The sequence below is a fragment of the Papilio polytes genome, unplaced genomic scaffold (assembly GCF_000836215.1).
Source record: "Papilio polytes unplaced genomic scaffold, Ppol_1.0 DF823969.1, whole genome shotgun sequence".
Classification (NCBI taxonomy): Eukaryota; Metazoa; Arthropoda; class Insecta; order Lepidoptera; family Papilionidae; genus Papilio; species Papilio polytes.
In genome coordinates this window covers 1,944-19,366 of record NW_013525235.1, presented here as the reverse complement: position 1 = coordinate 19,366, position 17,423 = coordinate 1,944, and the positions used below count along the sequence as shown (strand labels likewise).

Sequence of the window (17,423 nt, the reverse complement as noted above, 5' to 3'; positions counted from 1 at the left end):
AGTAAGAAAAAAAATAATAGCATGTAATACACGTAGCGCCATCTTTTTGGGAGTAGTAGCTCATGGTGAAGTGTTGATTTTGTATCTTAATACATGTATAGATGGCGTTGATTTAGGAACATAGTAATTAACCAGTCTGACCTTAGAAGTTGTTTTAAATGATTTTGTTTTTTGTTTTTTAACACAAAACATTAAAACACAGTACTGTAATAGTAACACACTACACTTTAATAATTTGCATAACAAGCATAATCAAGGTTATTATTTAGTATCTTTAGGTCATTTTTATTTAGTATTGTTTTATTTATATTTCTGCAATAATCTTACATAGTGTAATAGTTAAGTTGGTAAAGTAAAGAAAAGGCATTTTTACTTCAGAAGCATTTATTTAAAAATTAATATGACAACATCTGAAACAACAACTCAAAATCCAGAATAATTTAGCACTTAATAACTTCGACTTTCCTATAGGTACTAATGAGGTAGTCGTAACTAATTAAATTATATAAATTATCTTTAACTTAATATCACAATCTTTAAAGCGTAAAAGAAAATAATCCATTTTAATGACAATAAATAACTTAAAATATTTAAGGAGATCAATACATTTAAAAAATGGCAATACTGGAATGTAAAAGTCGCAGATTAATTAATGACCAGAGCCATCAGCTTCGAGGATTTAGTGTCTTCTTCCACTCCGGGAAATGCAAAACCCTTTTTTGCCAGTTCTTCATAAGTTATTTCGAACAAATCAGCAAAGCCCGCCTTCTTAGCAACAGCTTGAGAAGCGGCTGCAGTAAACACCGTGGCTGTTACTTTGATACCTAGCGCCTTGCACAGGGGGACCCTAGGGATAAGCAATGTTTATTAAAATTATAGAAAAAAACAAAGAAGTCAATAAACTTCATTCTAAAGTAGTCTGTAAACCTAAAAAATAAACAGAAATACAGGCTAAGATGTGTGATGAAATAAAAAATAGTACAAGCATAACATTAATTAATTTTATTCAATATATTAAATAAAACATCCAAAATGCTAGTAGAGCATTTACATATATTTGGTAAATATTTTCCCTCTCTTTTCTGGCAACACATTTCTCTGGATATGGTAGATCGGCTGCGCGTATCCATATTCTAATTCACAATAATAAAAATGTTTACTTCTATCAGCAGGATTAGGATAATACGCCGCGTAAAATACTTCATCAACTTCGTAAATTTTCACATCAAATGTGCTTTGATCTAGTACCCCACTCATTAGCATCCTTTGTATAATTTCGCAACTTGTATGTTTTAATTCGTTACCCCAAATATTCAAATATCTCAAGAAAACTTTCTTTTTAATAGTATACAATAAATCCATAACTCCGTCATTCGATATTTTATTCTGTGAAATATCTAACGCTCTTATATTTGAATATGGCAACCCGTAACTCAACGCTTTCGCGCCAATATCATGAATTCCGTTACCAGCTATATTTAAAAATATTAACTGAGGCGCTTCTGATAAGTATTTAGCTAATAATTCCGCACCATAGTCACCTATTCTGTTATATCCAAGGTTTAAATAGCGAAGTGTCGCATTATTTCTCAGACCTCTAACAAAGTACTCCATATCATGCGCTATAAATTGATTTTTCTGCAAATGTAATTCTATTACATTAGAATTTCTTTCAAGTAAAAATTCAATATGATAAGCCAGCCATTTTGTTTCGTATGAATAACGGTTAAATAACGGATTAACCCTGCTTAAATCCAAAACTTTCACAGTCGTATTTCCTTCGTTATCATTTCTAAAGGCCGCTATAATTTCCGCCACACTGGTCAACGTCTGTCCAGTTTCCCCTAAATCTAGGAACTCGATTGTATCATTTTCTTTCAAAAGTTGTGCAAGAAATTTACCACTGTCCGTACCCAAATCGTTGCCATTTATTCTTAATCTTTTTAATTTAATATACTTCGCGTACTGAGCTAAATATTCGATTGATTTATAGGTTATGTTGTTGTTCATAATATTTAAGTCTATAATACTCGATCTGCCTTTGATTAGTAAACGTTTTAGTAAATTAAAGAAGCCTCGATCAGTGAGTTGGTTGTAGCATAGATCGACCTTGGTTATTCTTCTGGGAATTTCTCTGATGTAAAGGTAAATAGCTGTTATATCTAAATCCTTTATTCTTCTTTTATATCTGTCGTGTAAATCCTTTCCTCTAAGTATTAAATACCCAGTACCGTCAGAATTCCTTTCCGTGAACAAGTTCAAACGTATTTTATTAACTTCTCCGATCGGCAATGGCGGTGGCTCGCCAGTTATCTTTTTTAAAAGCTCTTCTTTATTGCAAATGCATTTCTTTTTTTGAACCGTCGTATTCGTAACCATAGCTAGAATTTACATGTAAACCTATAAATTAAAATGTATAATTTGTATAAATTGACAGTTGATACGTTGTTGTGTCAATATTTTTTTGACATATAGAAGCCATAGAGATTAATAAATCATAAACAAACCTATAAGGATTATAATAGCGATATATTTTAGAAAAATCATTATCCAAGTTTAAAAAATGTAACCCGCACAAACAAAACATTTTTTGTAAACAGTTTTAATACGCGAACGCTATTAAAAGTTTGTCTCCTACAAAGGGATTTTGAATCCTCTTGTGGCTGTCGACTGAAAAGTACCGTGAAGAAAGGTAACAAAAGTACCTCCATATAGCGCGAAAATTACTCCTTATAAATCGAACTGAACTAAAATTGAAATTCCAAACAGTTTTTAAAATAAGAACCTGCTATAATGTGATTTATGGCCCTGCCCAGTTGTACGTTGATTCTTATAACGCGAACTATAACGTGGAATCATCAACAATGTAACAATGTTATAGAATCGTTTACTGTATGTGGGGGGACACTGGTAATTATTTTTATTTTTAAGTTATTTAATATTTTTAAGTTTCACGCGGGCGAAGTCGCGAGCAACAGCTAGTAGAAGTTTAAAGTAATAAATTAAATAAAGGTCCTCTGAAATGAGTGAGAATAAATTTAATTATGCCAGATAGTTATGGAGTTATTTCTATGAAGATTCATATGATATCGACCCCTTAGTCACGCTAGATGGCGGTATTCAATAAGCGCGGGACACGTCGGCGGGAATCCGAGGAATTCTTACCGACCGACGATAAATTCCTCATTTCTCTCGCGTTTATTAAATGTCGAAAATGAAAATACCGATGCTAATGTACCAACGATTAAATGATATCAACGAATATAATATGATATCAACGATTAAATATAGATTAAGCGATTTTTATACCTGTTACCAACAATATGTTAATGAATGCAATAATTGGAGACCTTTAAAGATATCCGTAGTAGACTTATGGTAAAATAACCAATAATTGACGTGTGCGACATCCAAATTATTAAAGTCATCAAAATGCAAAAAAACTTCATGTCAAAAGTTTATTATAAGAATTTTAAATTAAGAAAATTTTACCTTTTTTGAGGATCGTTTAGATTTTATTGAAAAGATACTTTTATTTTTGTGATCGCTTGCTTATATCCCTTTTCCAAGTCTCTATAGAGCGCGCACGCCTTTGACTAAGCTTTCGCACAATTATTTAATTTTGATTTCTATGAGCTTATATGGAGCAACAATTGAATTGGTTGCAAAACAATCGACAATCGCACAACAGTTATGCGATAGTTTAGTCAAATCGCGCTCATCTTATCGATATGATATGAAATCTTCTGTGTTAATCATAATTACCTCGCTTTCAATATCTCCTTGCCTATATGACAGCCTCTCCATTCGGGAGCCACGACCAGCCCGTAGGCGGTCAGGTATGAATCCACGCCGTAGTGTTCAAATATGTCCACACTCCGGCCCACCAGCTCCACAGCGCCGAACAACTTCGCCCAGATCTTATCGTCCGTCTGGAAAATACCACCTCATAGAATTCCATGATAATTGACAACAAAAACTAATAATATAAAGGTGAAAGATTTGTATTTTTGTATGTATTGAAATGACTCAAAAACTACTGGGCCGATATAAAAAATTCTTTCACCATTAGAAAGCTAAGGTATTATTTATAAATTTCGAACAACGTCGCATGCAACAGCCAGTTTAAGATACTTTTGTTTTGCTGACTTTGGCTGTTGCAAAAATTTGTTGTTACCTTGATGGGCTCATCCTTGTCGTCCTTGCAGACAACAGTGAGGACATTGACCCCCACTAGTACAGAGGATCCGTCGTCTTTGTCCTCCACGCACACCACTGACAATCTATCCTTCATCGTCTTCCTCCATAGAGCCTGCAACTCCGCTACTGCTGTGGGGTAGTTGTTAATACCTGGAAGGATAGTTCTGTTTTAATACTGTAAGGTATTTCGTTGTGTGTCACAATGTGTGGGATTTTGCACCCTTTTTAGGACCGCGGTATCATGAATGCAAGTTGCCCTAATGAGCGTCGAACTTCGAAAGAAGATGATACTTTTTATAAACCTAGTATCCTAGTTCAGGATCAGTCCTTTATGTACTTACCTATATACTTGCATGGTGGTTCATCTGCGGTAAAATGCTTGGAAAGTAGAGCTAGTGCGGCATCATGCTTTTCTTCGGTGAGGTCCTGCACACGCAGGCTGGCGGTGGTGCCGTGCCGGCGGATGGTGAAGCGATGCCACACATTGGGGTAGGGTACGGACGAAGGACGAGTGTATACCATGGTCTAAAGGAAAGTGTTTACATTGACCAATGATATGCAAAGCGGTTCAGGTGTCTTAAGGTCTACAGAAGACCCGGACGTGTTACTCGATAAAGAGAATATTTAAAAAAAAACTATTAAATTTCTAGCACACCAAAAATAAATTTAAAGAAAGTCAAAGCAACTCTACAACTAAGTATTTCACTTACCACTAAGATTCAAACCTGAGATGTATGCTAACTGCCACTGGGTTCCGGACACCCGACAAATTGGCGATCAACCCCGCGACTGTGCCCGAAGGCGACCTGACGACGTCTTTGGGGTAAGTGTAAGTTCGTGGCACACTGATAGATTGATTAAGTTTAACACTGCCCGTCTCATTCTGCTATCGTACTTCATATTTTTCTAACAATCGTTTTATTTCATTTAACAAATAGAAATAAAGCCTGTTGCATAAATTAACAGTACAAAAAGCATTTTAAACCCAATTAAACTAGATCTTATTATCAAACGTGTACAAAAGCAAAAGAAAAAACTTTCAAACACGAATATTGTTATAGAATTTTCCGCTCGGTGTACAACGTACCTTACAAAATGCCGTCATAAGCTAATTTAATCCCTTAAACCGTATTTAAATTCGTATTGCCTTCTATGATTATATCGTTATGTCGTGTCGAAGGGAATTCGGATCGGGTGAATATTGGAGGCTTAAGCACTTTATTGCATTTAAATTTACTTATATTACACGTCGTCACATCCATTTTCCCTACGTTGGGAACAAAATATGCCAGTAATCATAATTCCTTCATACATCTCTATGAGCTTTGATATTTTAATTAAAAAAAATGGATACGTACCGCATATTAGGCATAGGGAATGGCATCCTGCATTGGATTGGACTGACACAATTTTACTATGGTGATGATATCAAAAAGGTATAAACTCGGATATATTTTGAGTTTGAGTAAGATTGGATTATATTTATCGAGATATGTTTGTTAATAGAATCACCATTGCACAAATATCAAATGGAAATGGTTTGTGTTATCATTGTTTCTCGTCTCGCAATGAGATCAATCATCGGTTCAGTCGTCAGCCACATCTTTGTTCCCGCAGGTGTACACAAAGTGCGCTTCGTGTACCTCACGTGCGTTTTATTGTGTAAGGTAAACGCCCTCATTATTGACATGATAAACTTGTATGGAAAAAGTTTGAAGTTTCAACCAATTACTCGCACTTCTACTACAGTACAAAGATTCCTTTTTACATTATAATTTTATGAAATAAATTCTTTGTGATGAAATATTTCTTCTATTCCCTCTTTTTTTAAACGAAAAAATATATATATAATCCATATTTTAATAAATCATGGTTATACCCCTAAATAAAACAAAATCATCACTACCAGAATTTAACTAATATCATTATTTTACCTGTATCTAAGACGGGTGCTTTTACCCTAAGATTCAACGCATGGTTTGTACTTCGTACTTGGCGAGGCGCCATCTTGGCTTTCCTCCAGCAGGTCTGTTATCCCGCCTCCGCTGAAAACAGTTCACTTGTGAATACAAAACTGAACACACGTATTATTATTGAAAAATATTATATTGATAAACATTACAAATATTATTTACAAATTACAAATCAATAAAGAAAGTTAAAGATTTGTTTAGTTGACGTTTTTTCGTTCAGCGCGGGAAAAACTATACTTTCGGTCGAATCGGGGGAAAGACAAAGGCTTTGTGAGGATTCATCCGAGTGGAATCACTTTGGACTTCTACTTTTGCTAAAATTAAAGGTAAGGTAATGTAATTAATTGCAGAAATATTAAATTAAGTAAACAGAATAAATAAATCAATCTCTTTTATTCAAATCAGTTCTTTTTTATATTTGTCATTCATATAAAATCATAATTTAAAAAAAAATAAAGAAAGATTCTAATTATTTGTGTCAAAGCTAAATAACTGTACCGTTTTAGTTGGAAGTTTTTTACTCGATAAAATATAGCATGTAGTCTTATGTTAGTTATTGTAATCGATGAATTAAAAATGACTGAAAATTTTGTAGTTACGAACAAATTTTAAAATGGATTTTCTTTCTTTTCAAATGTTTTTTTTGCGACAGTTTAAGTACCATAAAGATGTTCCCAGTTCCTTAATCTCGATATAAATTTGACGCCAAATAAATCTCTTTTGGAGGCCAATATCACAAAACAACGGCACTGCGTGGGTGTGTGTTTGTAAACCAGAGTGCGCATTGCTTTTCCATAATATGCGACGCTTTCAAAACGTTGACCTATTTAAAAATGTTTGTCATACAAAAGTAGTCCACATTTAAAAAAAAAATAAAAAAAAACAGCTTTGATCTCACTGAATCTAGAACAGATAATTAATATTTTGTAGTGAGAAAATTGATGAGCATTACTGAAAGATAAAAAAAATCAACTCAACGTAAACCAAAATAATGCGCCCAACGTGGGGCTCGAACCCACGACCCTGAGATTAAGAGTCTCATGCTCTACCGACTGAGCTAGCCGGGCTTACGCTAGGATAACAAAATAACTATTTCCTATAACGGAATAACCTCAAAACTTCAGTAACAAAACAGAGAAATTCATACTAAAAAAGTTCATTCAGACTCTTCGTTTACTTTTATTAGTTGTGTAATTTATTTTCCCTATTTAGAGTAGAATATTTACTGCAACTATTACCGATATTTAAACTTTCCGGCGGAAGTGTAATACCAAACTTCGTAGTTTATTTTAGTATTGTAACATATCAATTACACAAATATTCTACCTAATAAGTTTGTTGACTTAGAAATTAAAATATGGAATGAGCGTGCACTTTTTGATGAGTACATTTGAATTAATTTGTAAATATAAAAAAAGCAAAGTGCGTTTAAATTTCCTTTGTCATTCTGTGAAAACAGAAAAAGTAAAAATTTACTCCACGCTTTTCGATTTCAAGGTTAAGGGCAAAGAACTTTCTAGACGGCTATTTATATCCGCCATTTTGTTTTACTTTCCGACATCTTTGACGCATGTTCCAATTTAGAAGATATTTAAATAAAAAAAATTCAAGCCAAACTCTAAATGGTGACAAGATTTAAGAAAAGCGCAGAAGGCTCACATACACCACAATAAGTCATTGATTTTCATTTATTAAATTATAACCCCAACTAACCTCCAAAAAAACTTTTTTTTTAATTGCCAGTTTTCCTCAGATTGCAACAATTATTTTAATAATCTAGCATCTAAAGGTCGTAATGTTATTTCCACTTGGTAATACATGTTTAAAGCCGTATAGGCAATTTATTGGCAATGTTTGACATCACGGTTGCGTCAGAATCATCAAGGTCACGTTATATAGTGGGTATCCATGACAACACGTCAGAATTTGGCAAACCAAACAGACGCTATGTCGGCTAACTAAATTAAGATGTGACTACAATATTTGTCTTGGAAAATTATACATAAACAATAAGATGTCAATAGGAACAATACAAATCAACCATTGCTTGAACATCCCTCGAATTGTCCACGAAAAACTGAAATAACAATAACAAACAACAGTACATATTCACTGTAAAAATAAACCATTAAAACAAATGTGTATTTGAGTATTATTAGGAGCAAAGAATTATTAAAACGCAGTTCAAATCAAAACATGTTTGTAAATGTAAAAACCACGTGTTATTGTGTTCAAACAAACCCCATTATGGCGCCAAAAATAACCTTTCTTGCTGTTCATTGAATATCGAAAACAGCGCCTGAATCTTCTTGAACTTTAGACAGTAAACAAAATAATAATAACCGTAGAGTTTCTTTTTGACTGACGACTGAATGATTGGAAATATTCCAAAATTGAAATGTGGTTAAATCGGTTTCGGGGTTTCCTGTTATTAAAGAGATTTCCGAAAACGATTTCTTTGCATAAAAATTATGCACACATTTTAAATTGCGCAGAAAGTATTTTATGATTTTATAACCAATTGCGCAAGTTTTGCAAACTTTAAATTATTGTTCTTCGTTTAACTATAAAGCTTTGTACTTCTTACTTTTACTAATCATTATGCTTACACTCGTAAAATTCCTACTTTTTTATAAAACAGAAAACGAATACGTTAATGTACAAGAGTTTCGATTTAGACTGCGTAAATTCAATTAAAAACTTAATTAAGTTTGTCACTGGCAAGTTGAAAAAAAAACTACTGTCAAACAAAAATTAAAAAACCATACATGTCAGAACAAAAGACAATTTGCGTTTTAAAATTGAGGAAAAATTCTAAACCAGTGACATTACAATTACGAAGAAATTCCCTGACGTAAGCTTCTTTGGCGCGTATTGTTCCCGCTCTTTCGTGTTGGAAAAACGCCATCTTTGTTGATGGCAAAGGATAATGCGTGAACGCATGGACTTGTTTGTTTCCTTGTTTGTAAGTATTAAGATGAACAAAATCCAATATATAAATCGTATTTGAACATTTTTCTATAAAAAATTCATAATAAAAGACTTCTTCTTTATAAAAGACCTGATATTTAAATATATCCGTTAATCGCAAAAAGGGTTTTTGAGTTTAATAAAAACGTTTTAAAAATTTTGTGGTCTGCTAGTTAATATTTGAATGAAACGAATGACATAAAATTATGTCTTTCAACAATAAATTTGGCTTCATAAGGATGAAATAAGATTTTACAATCTTACTATCCTTATGTTTTACTTCGATAAATAATTTACTTCGATCGATGTACGTAACAGATTAGGCGAGGTGCCCGATGTAGATGTTAAACAGGGGTTTGTGTTTCGACATCAGACGTATTGCGTAGGATGGTTGTATTTAAATAGATAATATAATCTGTGTCCAATCACAACAAAACTTTACAAATAAAACGATCTTTTATTTCTCTTAAGAAATGTAATCATTTTATTTTGCAGTTAAAAGGAAAGAAAAGAACCCTTGGTTTAGATTTAACATGTAAAATCATACTAATATTATAAATGCGAAAGTTTAAATAAATGGATGGATGGATGTTTGTTAGAGTTTGTAGCCTAAACGGCTGAACGGGTTTCGTTGATGTTTGGTGTAGGTGTAGAGGATATTCTGGAAGAACACATAGGCTATTCACTTTTGTTTTTTTTTAATTCCCCGTGGACGTAGTCGCGGGCGAAAGCTAGTATACTCTTCTAATGGTCTCCTTAAGTACTTTCTTTCAAGCAGAAGGGATTCCGGCTTTCAGAAAGGAATTCAAATTTCGAACGGGCTTCGTTTTCGTATTTTGTTGTGATCTGGCGGGAAAACGTTTTGTTTTGTTTTAATTGTAGCGTCGTCATATGTTTACAAAACAGTCGCGTAGTCAACCTGCGATGCGAGACAGGCGCGCGTGGTGTCATACACGTGCAGGGCTATTTCTGTTTATTGCACTCAATATTCGATTCGATCACGACAGAAATTAAGTCAGCTGACTCTGATTTGTGGCGCGCCTCCTATCTTTGTTAGTGTGTTAATGCCCTAGGAGCCAACTCTGCGAATTTCAGTCTCACTTAGGCTTGTTAACCCCTTCCAATGGTGGTAAAAAAGAGGGGCGTTGTAGATATCGCCCTCTAGTGGTGCTAAAGCCGTTACGACTTAGCGTATTGGACTGGTTAGGTCTTAGTTATCCATGCTGTACCAGTGTGAATAAATGTGATGTAACTCTCTTTTTTTTACTTCTTTCACGATGTTTTCCTTTACCATGCTGTCAATTTATTATTGTTGTCTACAGCAAGATGCCGTCAGAGGTGATATCGGGGAAGTCGCTGCAGCGCGAACTGGCTGACTCCATCATCCGCATGGTGCCGTTGGACGAGATAAGAATACTGCTCGCCTGCGGAGCCAAGGTTAGGACACTTTAGATGGCATAACGAGATTCTGTATACATCCGAGGTTGCGGAAACCCAAAAAAAAAAAATTTAATATTAATTTGAAAGATTTAAAAAGTGCTTTAACAATGGCACGAACGACGCCAGCTAATGATTTCGAGTAGCATCTACCATAATATTAACATTTTTTAATACTTTATCGGGAGGCCAGCTGCACCTTTCTGCTTTCCTCTGGCGACGACGTACATGGATGGTCGTCATCAACTTTTCCTTATCCTAGGTCTTCCATACATTTCTATCAGTCGTCAAGCATATCCGCTTTGACACAAACCATCCATATTCTTTTCGGTCTTCTACCTTTGTAGCCATCCACATTAAATCTTAACACTTTCTGGTTTATATCCCCATCCTCTCGTCGCTCATCCATACCATGATGAAACTTATGAACAGTATTAGAAGTATGGATGACATATCTTTTTTTTTTATAACATAAGATGGGCCACCTAAATCCGCCAAAATGGCGAAGCGACCGCTGCCCATAGACATCCGCAATTGCAGATGCGTTGCCTACCCTTATCCGACAGAGGAGGAGACGCACATAAAGAGGATATTTGCCCTTCCTATGCATCTCCTCCTCCGTCAAATCCACTTCCTCTTCCCATCCTCTCCTTAAAAGAAGAGAAAGGGATTTAAATTAGGCCTCCGGCACCACACTCATCAGACGAAACACGGAATTGCTTCCATTTCATGCCTGTCTTCTGTGTGGTCGTGGTATTACACCGGGCGTGCCGGCCCTGCAGTGCTAAGATGTTATAGGGGGCACTACCACTGTAACTGTATCGATTGTTTCAGAGTTTCGTCTATTATACATTAAAAAGACCAAGGAGGTAATGGTTTGATTAACTTGGGTGATGTGTGGAAGCTCCTCGTATGTGTAGGTGAACGAGCCGGTGACGCAGGGCTTGCGGCCGCTGCACTACGCCATCTGGCAGCGGCACCTGGAGGCGACGCGGCTGCTGCTGGTGCGCGGCGGAGATGTGAACGCGCGGGATGACTGCGGCTACAGTGCTCTGCATCTCGCAGCTGAACATGGGTATACTACACGCCTGTCTAGATAAATATTGAGAGACTTTGTCTATCTTCATCCTGTCTCTTCTGTATCTAGGATATATCTTTCTTATCCCTTTGCACTTCTTTATCTATACTCATATTACTATCTGTTGCTCGCGTTTTTGCACGGGTCAAATTGTAAAAAATAGTTAAAATATAGCCTATGGTTACTCAGTGATAATATAGCTTTTAATGGTGCAAGATTTTTTTAATTCGTCCAGTAGTTTTTGAGTTATTTCAATACAAAAAGCGATGTTATTACTATTTTTTTTAATAACAGCTGGTTTTAATAAAGACAGAACAGAAACATCTTTATTGTATAGTCCTGGTGTAATTCTTAAAGCATTTACAACAGTCATCGTTAGTTATATTCCCATAATTGTACCATAGGTCCTACATATTTTGTAGTTTTTGACTCTTATGATTCGTCTTCTGCTACTGTATTTATGTTCTCTTCTGTTCTCTAGGTATACGGAGCTGGTCCGCCTGCTGCTGCAGAGCGGCGCAGCAGTGGACTACCGCGCGGACAGCGGGGAGCAGTTCCCGCGCACCACACTCTGCGATGAACCCTTACGACTGGCTATCAGGAACAAACACTATGTAAGTCATAAATTCATTGTACGGTACATATTATAGTTTTTTTTTTTTACTTATTTCAGCAAAACAGTTTTACATAATTGTGGTAACACAGCTTGGTACCATTAAACATACAATGTTTATATTGAATTTTTAGATCTTCCACAGGTGATTCCGTCTGTAAAATATATGGTCAAATTGACCAAATATGTTATTGAACAGAGAACAGTAACGTAGGAGAGTTTATGAATTCTCGTAGTCTCGAATGATAGAGCAGAATAAAACTCTCGTCTGTTCACTTCGTTAACTAATAATATTAAGATATACCAGAGAATTACTGTTTCTCGCTCAGTGAAAATGATTAAACTGTTTGTTATGGAAGAACATGACAATCTTGCACAAGTAATTATTTTTACTTCAAAGAATTTGCAAAAACAAACGAATGGTAAATAATATGTGTGATTTTGAAGTAATTAAAACTATTTGTGAAAGCGGGCACACACTGTTGACCAAATCATCGCACAACAGTTGTGCGATCGTCGATTATTTCGCTGCCTTCAACTGTTTAGTTGCACAACGAAAAACGTTGTGCTCGCCATTTAAGCTCATAGCAAAGCGAGACAACAGTTGTGCGATAGTTTGGTCAAAAGGACAAAGTGTTTTCTTTGTCAGGAGGTAGCCCGCCTGCTGCTGGACCACGGCGCGGACCCCAACAAGCGGTACTTCTTCGGCGCGGAGATCAACCTGGTGTCGGACCCGGAGTACCTGGAGCTGCTGCTGTCGTTCGGAGCCAACCCTGACTCCCGCGACCGCGCTGGACTCACGCCGCTCATGAAGGCGGCCAGGCAGAAACGGGTAAGCACAAAACGGTAAAAGGTTACTTGCAGAGGCAACAAGTAAAAGTCCCCTGCCCAAACGAGAGATGGTTTTTTTTTCATTTTTCGTGTGCTAAGTGCATGATGGAGGCCTAATTTTAGTGTACTTTCTACCCTTTTCCTAGAAAGGAAGGATGGGAAGGGAAAACGGATGACAAGTGATGAAGAAATGGCGGGAAATGGGAAGCATGGGTAGAGGATATATCCTTTTCCTGTCTCCTTCTTTGTTGATGAAAGATAACGTATATGTAAAGGCAGAGACCACTTAGCTTTTTGGCGAATTGAGGGTAGTCACTTGCTTTTTAATGTAAAAATAATATAAAAAATATCAATTACTTAGTTTAAAAATTGTTCTTTTCCATTCCAGGGTATAGAAGCAGTGCTGCTGCTGATCAGCCACGGTGCTGATGTGAACGCGATGGCCGACGCCAGAAATGATTATAGAACCGTCATGCATTATGCCGTTTTAAGTGGTAATTGTTTTTATAATATATCTAATTATGCTAATATTGTGAATGCGAAAGTTTGGATGTATGGATGTTACTGTGTCAACACGGATCTCAATGAAACTCAAAGGATTAGAACACAATCTGTAAGAACACTGACTAATTTACTTGTTTTCAATTCAGTACAGACGGAATCGCAGGCGACAGCTAGTATTATAAACTAACTAATACTTAGAAATGCGAAAGTATGAACGGATAGACGTTAAGAGCCTAAACTAGACTAACCGACAGATCTATGTGGCATATATGTAGATAGTCTGGAAGAACACTTTTCTTTTTTAATTCCGCACAGACGAAGTCGCAGACAAATGCTAGTCTTCATCTTTAACTAGCTGTCGTACGCGGAAAAAAAAAACAATGGTCAGTAGCCTATGTGTTCTTCCAAATCATCATTAAATCATTTAACAGTGGTAGTGCCCGCTTTAACATGTTAGCACTGCAGGGCACGCCCGGTGTAATACCACTACCACACAGAAGAGAGACGTCAAATGGAAGCAATTCCGTGTTTCGTCTGATGAGTGTGGTGCCGGAGGCCTAATTTAAGTCTCTTTCTCTTTACCGCCCTTTTCTTATAAGGAGAGGATGGGAAGGGGAAGTGGATTTGACGGAGGAGGAGATACATAGGAAGGGAAGATATTCTTTTCATGTGCGTCTCCTCCTCTGTTGGATAAGGGTAGGTAACGCATCACCAATTGCGGAAGTCTATGGGCAGCGGTCGCTTCGCCATTTTGGCGAATTCAGGTGGCCGCTTGCTCGTTTACCACCTTATGTTATAAAAAAAAATCTGAATCTATGCTACATCAAGATCTGTTCAATAGTTTATTATTAGTAAAATTTTATTTTTATATCAGGCAACCCCGACATGGTGAATCTAATAATAAAGCAAGGCGGGCGCGTCAACTACGCGGCGGAGCTCAACAAGCCGAGCGCGCTCGACCTCGCCATACTGAAGGGGGACGTCGCTATGGTGCGGATGCTCATGGCTGCGGGTAATAATCACATTATCACGAAATACATAAACACTTTTACATTGTTGAAATTACATTTGTATGGATAACGGGCGTAAAGTACTACAAAACCCATATCAATGACGCTACGATTATGTCGTCACTCAAATAATAAAATAAACATTTGATGAGAGAATAGATAGACCCTCTTATACTTAGTGGCGAAGTGGCGACTCTAAAAATATCCGTATAAAAGAACAGGTATTTTATACTTATTTATTTTTCGTGTTGCATTCCTTTATCTTTTAAAAAAATTGCATTGGACCTAATTAAAGATAGATATAGAATAAATAAAGGAATAAATATAATTTTCAAGCCAACTAAATTAACTATAATATAATTCTGAACAACTATCTATTTTTAAACAATATAATTGTAACTAGCGTAATGAATTTAGACACTCAGTTATGTTGATTCCACCAGAACGGCGCGATATTATACGTCTGAATGACATTGACAGTTAGATAGGGACGGACGTTTATGCCGATAATCTAGTGATGTGCCAGTCCTATAGCGCAATACTAATTTTCTTCTTAACACTGTTAAAGATCAGTGGGCGCTGGGCGAAGAGGTCTAAATAATGTTGCCATATATTAAAAATGCTACCATTTCAGGAGCGCACGTGAACGCGTCCAGCTCAGTGATCGGGTCTCCGCTGCATGTCGCTTGTTCTGACAACATCGACAACAGGAAGGAAATTGTTAAAGTAAGTAAAAATCAAGGTTTTCCTGTTTTTACCCACCTGACGCATAAGGGCAATTTTTTTGTTAGTAATTAGAATTATTTTTATGTATGTATATAGAATTCATTATAACCCCCATATGGTAGCACAAATGGTTAAACCATTTTTTGATATAACGCAAACCAGTAATTAAGTATATTGTTTGATGACAGTTGTTACTGGCGAGCGGTGCTGATCCTAACCTCAAAGTATTAAACGAGGAGGACGGCGCGCAACTGCGGCCAGCGCTGGCAGAGTACCTCGCCAGTAACGTGGAACCCAGCGCTGCTATTGTCTCGCTGCTGCTTCGTTATGGTGCACGAGTAAGTATTATAGACGACACTCGATGTTCTAGGCTAGGTCTAGATGCAGCTACCAATAACGTCTTTTTAAAGTAATTTTAATTTCTATAACATCTTACAATTTTTAGGGGGAAACCTACCCCTCTGGACTTCTTTCCACACAAACCCCACTTACCCTCTCTTCCCCTTGACCTCGACGAAGGTCATAATACGAGGAGTATCTGAATATCTTTTTTATTGAGTTTTTAAAAAAAAATGTAAAGGCGAAAATAGTCGGTTTGTCTCTGTTTCTATCACTACCATATATTTATAAATACTGGCAACACAATAAGAAATTCAAGTATGCGGCAATAATGCAACCCTAACAATATATGTTTAAACAATATTAAATTTCGTTGTTCCAGGTAATAATGAAAACTCAGTTTCGTGACCCCGACGGTATCCTGAACCACTTACAGAACGTTACCTCCGAGCAGTATGAGCACATCTTCTATATCCTTCTAGAAGCTGCTGAATCTTTTGATCTCTGCATGATAAAGAGGAATTCCACCCTTACTGCTATACAAAAAGAAGCTTTAATCGACCGAGCTAAGAACCCTATTACCTTGTTAGCTCAAACCAGAATATTCCTACGTAAATATTTTGGTACGGATTTGGTTGATATTGTCAAGACTCTGGAAATACCAGATATCCTCCACCAATACTTGCTTTTTGAATGTCGTTAAACGGACTTTATAACAATTTTGGATGTATTTTTATTGGCTAAAGACTTTCTTTAGCCGATTTTTTAATCTGGCAATCTGGGTTGCCAGGTTTGGAGCTAACTCCGCGATTTTTGGGAGAATCTCATTCGATTCGAAATTTTGACGCAATTCGATTAAGTTCGATTCAAGTATATGTTTGTATCGATTTTTATTGATTAATATTCATTTTTGTCATGTAACGCTATTTAAAGTAATTAAGAATGTCATAAAAATATGTTACTATACATTTGGATATTGTATGTTTCGCAAATTCAATTTGTTTTTTTCTACGAGAGACAATATTTCAATGTAAATGAAGAATTTGTTATAAATATTCACTTAAAAATGTATTCTCTGAAGCAATATATTTGTAATTGTTAAATAAGATCGAATAAAATTAATATTCTGATATCTTGTTAACACGCTCACTGCGTAACAGGCCGATATCGGCCTGCCGAGATACTTAAGCTGGTGCGGACAAAGAAAGCAAATTACTAGTGTGAAACGATTATCTCAGGTAACATTACATAAATATTATATATACATTATGTTTCCACAAAGTTATAGCAATTTATTATATCCTAGTGCTGGTAGAAAGACCTGCCGCGCACTGGCGGAATCATTGGGGGCGCATTTTGGCCCGCCGCCGCACCATACGAAGAATTATTATTTTACTTGCCGCAGTAAAGATGTTAAAGTGTTTTTATATTATTTAAATGTTTACCTATTCAAGATTATCGCTATTAAAATATTTTATGCTTTTAGTATTCTGATTGCACTTATAATGTGATATATTGTGATAAATTTTAGAATTTAAGACTTGTATTTGTGACTGAAGCATTATGTATCAAAAACATATGTAATTTCTCTATTATTTTAAGAGTAAATAAATGTGTGTCATATATGGTCTTTTTATTTAACACTAGCTGTTGCTCGCGACTTCATCCGCTTAGATATAAAAAATATACTCCATGATACCCACTGATAACGCAGTATTTTAACGGTAAAAGAAATGTTGATA

The 17,423-nt window shown here is 35.9% G+C and overlaps 3 protein-coding genes and 1 non-coding gene across 5 annotated transcripts; 1 reads left to right on the top strand and 3 right to left on the bottom strand.

Moving 5' to 3' along the window:
• Positions 1-645: 645 nt before the first annotated feature.
• On the bottom strand, positions 646-7,922 carry LOC106101653. Its single transcript, XM_013280961.1, has 6 exons — positions 7,887-7,922; positions 6,135-6,245; positions 4,542-4,725; positions 4,178-4,350; positions 3,766-3,932; positions 646-847 (listed from the first exon to the last, which is right to left on the bottom strand). Exons 3-6 carry the CDS (start codon positions 4,720-4,722, stop codon positions 646-648), a joined length of 723 nt encoding a protein of 240 aa, XP_013136415.1. The 5' UTR covers positions 4,723-4,725; positions 6,135-6,245; positions 7,887-7,922.
• Positions 1,010-2,445, bottom strand: LOC106101652 (leucine-rich repeat-containing protein 34-like). Its single transcript, XM_013280960.1, has one exon. The coding sequence runs from the start codon at positions 2,377-2,379 to the stop codon at positions 1,048-1,050; it is 1,332 nt and encodes a 443-aa protein (XP_013136414.1). The 5' UTR covers positions 2,380-2,445; the 3' UTR covers positions 1,010-1,047.
• On the top strand, positions 6,269-16,743 carry LOC106101651 (ankyrin repeat domain-containing protein 29-like). Of its 2 annotated transcripts, none has more exons than XM_013280958.1 (10): positions 6,269-6,499; positions 10,466-10,580; positions 11,501-11,655; positions 12,140-12,272; positions 12,921-13,103; positions 13,491-13,596; positions 14,481-14,618; positions 15,251-15,342; positions 15,531-15,680; positions 16,064-16,743. In XM_013280958.1, exons 2-10 carry the CDS (start codon positions 10,470-10,472, stop codon positions 16,382-16,384), a joined length of 1,389 nt encoding a protein of 462 aa, XP_013136412.1. In that variant the 5' UTR covers positions 6,269-6,499; positions 10,466-10,469; the 3' UTR covers positions 16,385-16,743. The 2 variants fall into 2 exon arrangements, with proteins under 2 accessions (XP_013136412.1, XP_013136413.1); XM_013280959.1 differs by lacking the exon at positions 6,269-6,499 and adding an exon at positions 8,974-9,138.
• Trnak-cuu lies at positions 7,168-7,240 on the bottom strand. The gene has a single exon. It is a non-coding gene; the product is annotated as a tRNA-Lys (tRNA).
• Positions 16,744-17,423: the final 680 nt, after the last annotated feature.

Bases quoted from the DNA above. Each gene is read 5' to 3' on its own strand.
- LOC106101651 (XM_013280958.1), top strand. From the start codon at position 10,470: ATGCCGTCAGAGGTGATATCGGGGAAGTCGCTGCAGCGCGAACTGGCT. The intron at 12,273-12,920 runs GTAAGTCATAAA...TTTCTTTGTCAG, and splicing joins CTATCAGGAACAAACACTAT to GAGGTAGCCCGCCTGCTGCT. The intron at 14,619-15,250 runs GTAATAATCACA...CTACCATTTCAG, and splicing joins GCGGATGCTCATGGCTGCGG to GAGCGCACGTGAACGCGTCC.
- LOC106101653 (XM_013280961.1), bottom strand. From the start codon at position 4,722: ATGGTATACACTCGTCCTTCGTCCGTACCCTACCCCAATGTGTGGCAT. The intron at 3,933-4,177 runs GTAACAACAAAT...GGTATTTTCCAG, and splicing joins ACAAGGATGAGCCCATCAAG to ACGGACGATAAGATCTGGGC. The intron at 848-3,765 runs GTAATTATGATT...GCTTATCCCTAG, and splicing joins AAGGAGATATTGAAAGCGAG to GGTCCCCCTGTGCAAGGCGC.
- LOC106101652 (XM_013280960.1), bottom strand. From the start codon at position 2,379: ATGGTTACGAATACGACGGTTCAAAAAAAGAAATGCATTTGCAATAAA.